The sequence below is a fragment of the Misgurnus anguillicaudatus genome, chromosome 17, assembly GCF_027580225.2.
Source record: "Misgurnus anguillicaudatus chromosome 17, ASM2758022v2, whole genome shotgun sequence".
Lineage (NCBI taxonomy): Eukaryota > Metazoa > Chordata > Actinopteri > Cypriniformes > Cobitidae > Misgurnus > Misgurnus anguillicaudatus.
The window spans coordinates 8,878,230-8,890,341 of NC_073353.2; the positions used below are offsets into that span (position 1 = coordinate 8,878,230).

The following is a 12,112-nucleotide window of genomic DNA, read 5'->3' on the forward strand; positions in this document are numbered from 1 at the left end:
ATTTTGTTATGTCATTCTAAACAAAAGCATTAAATCACAAATACATTAACACACTTACAATGGAAACAAATGAGGCCAGTGTTCCTGAGGGTTTAATATGAAGCTTACTTGAGCACATGAATTATACAATAAACCCAGTTTGTCATTTGACCTAAAAAGTTAGGTCTTGTTCTTATTTTTGGACTACTTTTCTAGGTGAACATACTCTTGGTTATGCATTAATAACATGATGTTATTCCTGTGGGTGCAGTTTGGTTCATATAAAATTTTTGGTATCACTGCACATGTGAAAGTAGCAAATAATATTATACATTTTTTATTTGTGTTCAATAAGAAACAAATGGAGTTTGACTTGTTGGATTTTTGGATTCAATGTGTCATGTGACCCAATTTTTGATATCGCCCAGATTTTATAAGATATAAAAGATGAAAAGAGACTTCCGGTTTATTAAAACGATATCGACACATAAGAATGATCCTGTTTACCGCACAAACAAATTATACAACACAAGATGTGGGCCGATATGAGTCGTGTCCTGAGTCCAGGGGACGTGTCCTCATTTACGCCTCAGTGGACTACTGCACTTCTCCTTCTAGTTCTCGAAAGGCAAAAAAGCGGGTCACTGTAAAGTGGGACAAGACGAACTTTTACTTTCTGGGTCTCTGAATGGAGAGGACAGGTGGCAGTACAGGAGTATCTGGGTCATCTGGATATGCTTTGCTCACATAAAGGCAACAACATATCTGTGCAAATTGTTTTGTCACACAAAAAGGATGTTTAAAATAATAATACAGCTTAACATGACCTACTATTTTATAATACTTTGATTCAAACAAAACACAACTAAAATGCTGCATTATGCACACCACGCAGTAGTTGGCAATGTAATACAATGTCTAAACACATGCTCAAATTCATGCTTTTGTAGTTTACACCATAACTGTATAGTTTTAAAAACATGTTGCGTTTTTAGGCCCCTAGAATAGTGTCATCGTGTAAATGAACCCGAAAGCTGAATAAGGAAGCTTCGCATTTATATACATGAATTGTTAGGATACAACAATATTTGGCCAAGATACCACAATTTGAATCTAAATATTGAGAAAACTGCATTTAAAGGTCCCATTTTTTGATAGCAATATATTTTCCTTAACAAAAGTCCCCTTTCAAAGCCTACAGCGAACGTCCAGTTTGGACTACAGCCCTCTACTTCCTGCTTTAATGAAGTAAATAAAACAGTTTTTTGACTATACTCCACCCACAGGAATACGTCAGTCACCAGCTAAGCTCAAACGGCTCTGCTAAGCTAAGCTGCTCTCGAATTACAACACACTAAACAAACTACACAATCAGAACTCACTACGTATTTCTGAAGGAGGGACTTCATAGAACAAGGAAGACATCAGCCCGTTATAAGGACGTGAAAACAGCGCTATACAGATAAGTCAATTGTGTGAAAAATACCACGTTTTTTTACACGTAAAACATGAACACATACTATATTGGGCACTGTAAACACAGAAAGAACGGGCCCTTTAAAGTTTGAAGTGCAAATGAAGTCCTAGCAACACATATTCCAAATGAAATTGTTTGTTTTAGCACTCCTTATTGGGTTACAGCTGTAATGACATTGTGAACTGAATTGGGGAATTGTAAGCACGGGATGAATGGAAACCAAACTTGAATGGGAAATCCCCAAAAAGGGGGTAGGAACAAGTGCACGTTTATAGACGACTTTCCTGTCAATTTGGTTCGCGATTTTGCTGCATCCACTCATCCAAAAATTAAGTTTACATTTATTTGGTAAATAAATTTACAAACATCTTCATGGAACATGATCTTCACAAAATATTTGTATGATTTTTGGCATAAAAAGAAAAATAGGTCACTTTAACCCATGTATTGTTGGCATTTTCTACAAATATATCCTTGCGACTTACGATTGGTTTTGTGGTTCAGGGTCACACGAGGGCTGTCAATCGATACAAATATTTAATCTAGATTAATCGCATGACTGTCATGAGTTTACTTTTGATTAATCGCAAATCACACATTTTTATCTGTTATAAATTTACCTTAATTAAAAAAAAGTTGTAATACTCTAATCAACATGGGTGTGGACATATAAATGATGTATGCAAATGTATGTTTGTTATTAGTGAAACCATACTCAACATAGTCTTAAAATCCATACCTTAAAATCACTTGAAAAACCACATAAATTGACCCCACACAAAGTCAAAAACAACTTTTTTCCCCTCAAAAACTAACTTTTTCTTTCTTTTATTGTTTGATTGACATTGAGACACAGACAGTTTTAAGGATCTAATATAATCTTACACATCAAATATTTTTCCTCAACAGTTAATCAAACATTCACTTAAGATAACAGATTATATCTGCGTGAATTCTTATCAAAACAGATATTTTTAAAACTGTAATTCTGTGTATATGTGTATATATCTGGGTCTGGCACTTGCGTGTATGTGTGCATGCTTCAGATGTGTCAGTCAGCGTGAGGAAGATCTTATTTAAGTCCTTATAACTCTTTGAACATCAACCAGGTGCCAAACTTTATCTCTTTTAATAGCTATTTTACACATCAAGCAAGTCCTGCACTTTATTTTTTAAATTTAGCATGTTTTAAAAAACCAAAATGTCAGACGCGCAAGAGGATGGACAACCATCCTTTGTGTATTAGGCATTTAGGATGGTGCACCTCGTACAAAAAAAGAAGAAGATAATTTTAGATGTTCAACGACTATTTCGAGCATTGGGATCAGATTTACGATTTATACAGCACGGGTCACATTTACTGTCAAACAGAACTTGCGCATTGCATTAATCACACATTAATAAAATAATTGCAGATAAAATTGATTTGCGTTAACGTGTTAATTTTGACAGCCCTAATATAAACATATAGACGGTTTCAGCAGTAACAACATAAACAAGCGGCTGTCGTGGTCCGCACGTAACTTCCGGTAAACTCTGCTAAAAATAAATAACAACAAAGTTCTAAACGTAGTTTATTTATATAACAAGCAAAAAAACAACACATAGATTACCTAGGAAACCAAAACATTTGTTATTTTCGACGAGGCATTTGTTCAAGATATCAGTTTAGCAACTAGTCAGACCATAAAAAAAAACGAAACCGGAAGTAAAGTTCGAATCCAGACGTGTATCGCGTCAGCGCACGTGCGTCCGATGAAACCGTCCATAAAAAGGTTTCAGTTTTTAGTTGAAAACGGTGTTATGTAAAAATCCCTTTATTCATCCTATTTTTAGCACAACTAGATGTAATGTGGCACCAATGAAGAGACTTTAGTATTATAAATAACTGTATCCTGTGTTAATGTTAACGAACATCTGGTTTATTTATGACCCAGTGCTTGGTTCTGTCCAGTATTTACCCAACCATTAGTTAAAAACAACCAAGCATGTATGTATGCTGGAGTAAGTTTTAGCATGGGCCAGTGAAGGTCTGCTGTGCTCTTCATTTGGGTTGTGGGCTGCAGAGGATTATAATGTTACCTGCGATGAATGGGTAGGCAAAGAGCTCACCTGAACATTGTCATAAAAAAGCACATCTGGGACCTTCATCTTCACATCTGGGATGTAAACAGGAGCAGAGACGTTACCGATGGTTAGAAGTCCATCTTTTACTGTGCCTAAAGGGGTACAGTAGAGAAAGATACTTTAATGGACAGAGATACTGTATTATCTCACTGTAGCCATCTCACTGACCCCCTCTGGGAAAGAAAGCCTATTTTCTACACCAAACCCAAGTCTATTTTCAATCATCAACACTTGTCAGGCACCACACAGTGAAACATCTAAAATCTAATACTGTGAAAGACCCCTAGACCATTTTCAAATTCGCTAAACCGTGGTCCGAGTTTGGGGATCATGGAATGGCTTTTATATAACTCACAGGTATAGTGTTGGTCGTGTTCAGCTTCTGGGTCAGGCTGGTCCTCTATTGAGCAGTTGATCAGACTCTTCTGAAGAGACGAACGAGCCAAACTAGGGAGAAACCTACAAATCCAACAGGTTTACCAGTTACAAATTATTTTTGAGGTTGTTTAGATACACCACACAAAAGGCTTACGTATTATCAATTAGTATAGTGGTAGCATTGAGGTATTTATGAAAGGATTTGGGTTTGTTCACCTGGAAAGACAGGCCTTGTTCACAGCGTGAGCAATGCTCTCCTGTGGATACTGAGAAAGACGGCGGCAGATTCTGAGCAGCTGCCTGGTGGACAGTGAGGACGCAAGGGACAGCGCCTGGATATAAAACACAAATACATCAACCAATGATCATGCTTACATTACATAATCACAATTAAATTATTAAAAAATATTGAGAAACACCACTGACACTTCAACTTTGACCCATCGGACAGCCTTCATAAGGATAATTCACATTGATCAAAAAAAAAAAAACGAATACTATAAAAAATACTGTAGTACACTTTAATATTTATTATACCACGGCGCTGTTGAATGCTTTATTCTGATTGGTTATGAAATGTTCAATGGGTATGCATAACTATTCAATAAATGCACATTTAACCTGTCAAATGTCTGTGGTAACCGTGGTATAAGCGGAATAATTGACTCCGGTCCTTTGAATTATGTAAGGAATAATTGACGACGGGCCGTTGAATTATTCAAAAATAATGCACACCAAGGGTGGTAATTACACTGCGAGTGTGGATTATTTTCAAATAATTCAAATGACTGGAGTAAATTATTCCGGTTATATACTTATGCCGCAATAGTTAGCCTGTCTGGAACCGAGCGGATTTTAAACCACAATATTGTATGACAATGGCATTACATGCGAACGGCTCCTACGCTAATAGGATTCTGTTTCTCTCTCCCTGTCTCGTACTCAACCCCGAGGACATTGAGACAAACAGACCCAGTTCCTGCTGCTGTGAAGGTCATCACACCGCTGATCTACTGACCATCCTTCAACGTGATGCCCAGCCGATGTCTGACCAACGACCACCACCTGAACCAGTTTAATCCGCTTACCCGTTTCATATTCCTAATGTGTTTATATATGAAGAGTTTGGTTCCAAAACGCAATAAATCCATTTTGACAAATTTTGGTAAAAACGTGTTTTCTATACCAAGAAAGTGACAAGATGAAAACAACTATTTTCTGTTACAAACTTTCACACAGCATCTTTAGGTTATAAAAACATAAAAAATTCAAATCCATAAGTTGATTTTCAAAGATTTATTATAAAAACGGATTATTTTTTCCACAAAATGCAATAAATCCATGACAAGTTTTTATTCAAAATGCTATAAATCTATTGAATCAGTAGCCTATATAAATGTGCATTCATCTTTGCCATGTTATATTCATTTAGTTGACTAGTTGTACACACTAATTAAAAATATAAACATAAACAATGTTATTAATCAAAACACTTACTTTGTCATATTAAGATCACTGTCATTGCGGTTACTTGACGTCCTCGCTTAACGTCTTTCACAGAGATCAGCTGTAAAATGTTTTTGGTCCTGCTCGATTTTCGTTGACTTTGAGTAAAATTATGTAAAGTTTTTCATAAGATCCTCTGGGGTCAATGTGTTAGCATGAGAAGCTTGATGCTGTCGGGAGAACAAGCGGCCGTCTCCCGAGTGCCTCTCAGGGAAATTGTTAGATGCTGATGGCTTACGTTTCTTTCCCATCACAGAAAACCATCACAGGTTTGGCAATGCAATTAAAGTATTATTTTGTTTTGTTTGTTGATCACGTAGTACAAAGTAGATGAGGAAAACCAGGACGTGTACTCAGCGCGCCGCCATTGTTTGTTTACATTGCGTTAATGGTCCGCTGTAATATCAGGAATGGATTTGTTGCGTTCTGTAAAAATGGGGGAGTGGCGTTTGTCGCATTTTGGGAAAAAAGGGAGAAAAGATGACAGAATAACACGGCGGATATTGGATTTTGCGTAAAATTAAGAATTTACTTTTAACTACTGACCTGATATAATGCTGATTTTGGCAGTAACTCATTTTTTTCAAAAATGGCGTTTATTGCGTTTTGGAACCAAACTCTTCATATATATAAATATATATGTATCTCTCTCAAGGGTTTTTCTCCTCCTAGGAGTTTTCCCACAGGGTTTTTCTCCTATGGGTTTTTTCATCCACTGGAGAGTCAGCCAACATAGGCTTAACTCAGAACTTTACTGTATACGTTACATTATTACTACGCTTGCTTGTACGGTTTATTCTTAGCCGCTGTATTCTGCTTCTTAAATTATCTATTGATTATTCTGTGTTTTCCCCTACATCTATTCATGTAAAGCTGCTTTAAAACAATTAACAATTGTGAAAAGCGCTATAAAAATAAAATTTTATTGAAATTAAATTGAATTATACCACGGTTACCACAGACATAGCTAAGACATTGCTCCTGTGTTTTTTTAAAGACATTTGACAGGTTAGGTGTGCGTTTATTGAAACATAATGCATAGCTTGGAATAAATCATTCAACAGCCCCGTGGTATAATTGAAAATAATGCACACCCACGGTGTAATTACCACCTTTGCTGTGCATAATTTTTTTAATAATTCAAAAAGAGATGAACGAGCCGAATTCCAAACGACGCTTCGGGAAGAAGATGCAGCATAAACAGTCGCTCCACATAAAGTGAAAATTACGTTTTTCAGTGCTTTACTGTATTTGTCAAATGTATTTTAATGGACTACAGTATGAGACACAGTAGTGCAACTCTCTCTCAAGTTTATACATCAAGAGTTCTGATCTTTAAAGGGCATATAATAGGGATAATCACATTTGATTGGAGTTGGACCAGACACATTCAACCGAATGTGCGTCTGTGCGTACAGAAAATTGCTCACTTTAGTGCCTTTTTGCGGTTAAAATGTTTAAAATCACTTAAGTGTTAATATTTGCAAGCCTTTGAAAAGCATGAACCAGTTCAAAAACCTTGCTCTGATCGAATCAGTTGAATGAATGACTGAATGATTCAATCACTAAAAGCTGTCACCTTCTGCCGGTTTTAGTGTCAGATTTCATTTCTATTAAAATAAATCATGATTTAATATTCCAGTAAAATATTTAATAACAATATGCATTTTTTTGAGCAATTGTAAAAATAATTTTAAAAATGTTATGGTCACAATATAGCCTAACAGTTTATGTGTGCTAAATTATATGTTAAATCAAATAAAACATTTCTTTTTAGGATTTCTAACACAATAATCACTTTAAATCATCATTTGGGTTTTTTTCTGGACCAAAATTGATGTGCGATTAATTGCAATTAATTAATCTGCACATTTTGTAATTATTTTATTAAAATTTTGAATCCATTGACGGGCCCTACTTTAAAAACTTTTTTACTTGAAAGCAGGTTGGTTTGGTAAAGCTTCACTGAACAATGTCTTGAAATCCTTATTAAAGCAAAACTACTGAAACAGCGAGCAGTCACTCTGGCACTACTGTATATACATATTTAGGTTTTCTAGGACAGAAGTGACTAAATCATAAGCAAGCAGCTGAGTAAGCGGTTTCAAAGCAGGAAACTATTCTGTTACACAGATGTTCCTTTCAGCCCTAAAGATTAATGTACCCAGATGAAAATGTAGTACACTTCCATGATGTACTGTATTTGCACACACTAATTTTGTCCTTAAGAATGATTTATAGTATATTAAGATGTTCTTAAGATTATCTAAGTGTACTTATGTGTGCTATTTTGAGACACCATGAATATGAAGTATAAATCACTTTAAACATACCACATCTGTATTAAGAAATGTATTTAGTTAAAATTTGTATTAAACTTGAACCCAACTTTCATACAAAGATGGGTTCAAGTTTACTACAAGTGGTACCAAAATACATTTTTTATTTAGCACAATTTAGTTCATATTTATGAATAGCACAGAAAAGTACACTTACTGTAGATGTTCTAAAGAAATACTTAAGAATTGTTAAGTACAAAATTTGTGTGCGAAAATAAAGCACTTTAAGTGCACTATGGAAGTGTACTTCTTTTTCACCTGGGTAAGATAGCCCTTGTGAATAATCTACCTAAAATAACCTTGCTTTTCTTATTGCATGTAACCACATGCACACTGCAGTGGTTTTAGTATGAATGGGGGTCAGTGCAGCATTTAGTTTCATACTGCTGCTTTAGGAACTATGGGAAATCTCACCTATAGTTAAAACAGCCAATTGTTAATCATTTAAGTCTAACAATTCTCAGGGGGGAAGTGAAGTATTTTTGCGGCAACATTTGCGCTTGTACAGTAGCTGGAGCATCATGGGAAAGTGTTTTTAACACAATTTGAATTTAAAGAGCACCTATTGTCCAATTCACGTGTGTGTGTATTAGTACATATTAACTATATGCAAAAGGTACAAACTCCAAAGTAAACGATGATGCGAGTTATCGTCTCCAACATAAATCTGTTTTCTTGAACTACAACAAACACACAGATTGTAGGCAACAGTTACTTCCTGGGATTGGTGATGTAGTAAAGAACGACATCATCATAATTCCTCCCGCTTTGACTCACAGCCTGTAAGTTAACTCCTGTTAGCATTGCATTGTGAGCGTATCTTTCAAACATGGTAAGGAGCGTCACGTTTCCGGCTGACGTCAGAGGTATTCAGGCCAATCAGAACGTACAGGTTAGCTGGTCAATCAGGGACACAGAGCTTTTCAAATCCGTGCGTTATAGGATTAGAGAGACATCTGGAGCTACAAAAATGTACGGTATGTGGAAAATAATGTGTTTTTAACCATAAACCACGCGGACATATTGTATTATACCAAATACACAAAATCAATTTTTTAGCAATGAAATAGGTGCCCTTAAAGAAACAAAATGAATGTAACAGTTGATGTCAGGTATAATTGTTGGTTAAAAATATGGACTTGGTCTTTTAAGACTGAAATAGATTCCCGGTGGCGTTTCAAATATGGCCGTAGAGTGGAAAGACTTTCCTTGAAGGGATTTTAGCATAATACAGGTGATAAAAGGAATGCATGATTTTAAAAGGTCATATAAAAGAGCTCACTGTTGGATCACTGGACATTCTCAGGCTGTGTGTCAGGTGTAGTAGCTGCTCCACTGCCTCTTTAGGAACATTTGGGATCTGGAAAAAACACCACAAGAGCACATTATAAATCTGATACAAATCTGATACATGTAGATAGTAACCATAAACCAGCGTGTTTAGTAAGGAACATGTATTCATTCCATTAATTCCAATATAAGTAAGCAAGTTTATGAAACATAATTTTAAGCTGATTTAAATTGAAATAATTTGTAAAATAAATTGCTCTGTCACTTTTTAAAGATTTTCTATTGTAATTCATTTCTATTACTTTAGTGCTATAAATTGTATTATAACACAAAATTACCTTGATAACCTTGATTCTCTACAGAAATACACATAAAACTGCATTTTTGACATGAAATTTCAGTACTGTGCAGAGAACTACAATAAAATGTGCTGAGCAGGGTAAGTAAACACTGATCAGCTGAATGGTGACTTCACAAAATTGTCATTTACAACAAAACAAAATTATAAATATAATAGCTTAAACCTCTATGACATTTTATCAACAAATATTTAAGTAGTTAAAGTTCTTATCAGTTCTTATTCTGTGAAAAAACATAAATAATCAAAATATTCAGGCACAAAGGATTGTGGGTATACCTTACAACATGTACTGATCATTTTAGGATCATTTCACTTGAATGTTGAATTTTATACGCTTAAAACGTTTTTAAGTACATGTCCAAAACTCAAAATATAAAACGATGGTTAGGTCATTGTTTAAAGGATTAGTCAATTTTCTTAAAAAAAAAAATTCAGATAATTTACTCACCCCCATGTCATCCAAAATGTTGATGTCTTTGTTCAGTCGAGAACAAATTATGTTTTTTGAGGAAAACATTGCAGGATTTTTCTCATTTTAATGGACTTTAATAGAGCCCTCTTAACTCAACACATAACAGTTTTTTTCAACTGAGTTTCAAAGGACTATAAATGATGCCAAACGAGGCATAAGGGTCTTATCTAGCAAAACAATTGTCATTTTTGACAAGAAAAATAAAAAAATATGCACTTTTAAACCACAACTTCTTGTCTAGGTCCGGTCCTGTGATGCCTGTGATATATTCCTTTGAAACTCCGTTGAAAAAAAATGTCAAGTGTTGAGTCAAGTATTAAGTGTTGGGCTCTATTAAAGTCCATTAAAATGAGAAAAATCCTGCAATGTTTTCCTCAAAAAACATAATTTCTTCTCGACTGAACAAAGAAAGACATCAACACCCCGGATGACATGGTGGTGAGCAAATTATCTGGATTTTTTTCAAGAAAATTGACTAATCCTTTAACATTCCCAAAAGCTTTCTGTTTACTGGAAATGTATAGCATTGAGAGCTAAGAGGAAATGCAACAGACCATCTCATGTAGAACAGCCATTTCCTCAGCCTTGGCCAGTGGTTTGATGGTGTGAAAGAGAAACATGGTAAGAACCTCCGGGCCGAGCCACTGTTGCGTTGTGCTGCCGACCTGTGGGGGCTCCGCTAGGGCGATGATACGGAATGATGGGTGGATGGGAAAAATGGATCTGTAAAAGTGGAAACCAAGTTGAAAAAAGTTGTAAAAGAGTAAATGCAAGTTTCATTTTTAAAGAACATCCTGGTCTGCCGAAAAGAAGTCGTATAAGTCTAAAACAACAAAAGTCAGTAAACGACATGAATGACTTCTCTGCACTAAACTTCACGTACTTCTGAAAAAAATACATCATATTTCTTTCGCAGCAAGACAGTATGCACTGGATGATTATTGGTCACCATTTATATGAAGTGTGAGAAAGTCAAGTAACAGGAAAGAAACATACCACTCTTTAAAAAGCTTATCATTGGCTATGTTTACATGCACAAAATTGTGTCAATCCGACTGAATTTAATCAGATTGAAGATCATGACGATACAGTTTACATGCACCCTAAACATTATGATCTGATTAGAATGTTGGTTTACATGTACATTCTATAGAATCCGAACAAGAAGTCTGCGCGAGCGCACAGCCAGGGTTGCCAGATTCGCGTTTTAGAATCCCAAATGGCCATTCAAAACTAGCCCAAAAGCATCCCAATGATTCACAGCCCAAATACCAATAACTAATGAAACAAATCATTTCATCTCTAACCCGCAGAAGAACAACAACTGGTGGAGACAGTTTAAACAGCAGCCCAAATCTAAATTTGAAAAAAGCAGAGGACTTGGCAACGCTACGCTGCGCACAGCATCTCTCCTCGAGTTCACGCTTTATCTCTGGATTAAAGTCAAAGCGGTGTTGGAGAAAGTTGTATATAGGTAATGAAAACACACTTTTCAAAAGTAGTTTTAAAAGTAGCCTACACATAAACGAGGCAGACATCGCGTCTACAGCGCGTGACCCCATTAACATTACCTTAATAATGCGTGATGCGTTATCTTGTTGTTGCGTGTTTCTGTGAGGAGAATCATGTGATATATAATATGGGGGGTTAATATAAGACGTGAACGTAAGCACAATTGTTCTGCGCATGTGTACAAGGTATTTTTGCATCCGATTGAGAAAATACTACAATTCAGGCATTTACATGCATACTTTTCTCCTGCGGATGGGATCACAGATCGGAGTACACCACCCCCTTCAATACGATCCAAATTTGCATCCGTCAATCGTATTGATTAAGGTGTTTACATGAAGGCTTTTCAATACGATTCAGCCATCAATATGATTACAAACGGATTATTTGGTTGCATGTAAACGTACCTACTGTTTATTATACTGCTGTTGGAATGCCTGATTCTGATTGGCCAGTCGCGGCATTGGCAAGTTTGATATTCCCAAATAACAACTAAATAAAGGGTAAATAATTCTGACAGGCACAGTTTAATATTACATTACAATTTGATATAAAATGTCTTTTAATAACATATATGACATTATATTTACCAATGATTAAACCAAATATATATGTTTGTGATATTTGAAAGTCTTGTCTTATCTTGAAACCGAAAATACATTTTTCCTCAA

At 35.6% G+C, this 12,112-nt stretch overlaps 1 protein-coding gene across 1 annotated transcript in view; it reads right to left on the bottom strand.

Moving 5' to 3' along the window:
• Positions 1-12,112, bottom strand: part of vwa8 (von Willebrand factor A domain containing 8) — a 146,785-nt gene that overhangs the window by 101,543 nt on the left and 33,130 nt on the right. The window contains exons 14-18 of the mRNA XM_055215439.2: positions 10,484-10,652; positions 9,089-9,166; positions 4,178-4,293; positions 3,939-4,042; positions 3,569-3,675 (exon numbers count right to left, since the gene is read on the bottom strand). Of these exons, the coding sequence (XP_055071414.2) occupies positions 3,569-3,675; positions 3,939-4,042; positions 4,178-4,293; positions 9,089-9,166; positions 10,484-10,652 (574 nt within the window). The remainder of the gene's footprint in view (positions 1-3,568; positions 3,676-3,938; positions 4,043-4,177; positions 4,294-9,088; positions 9,167-10,483; positions 10,653-12,112) is intronic.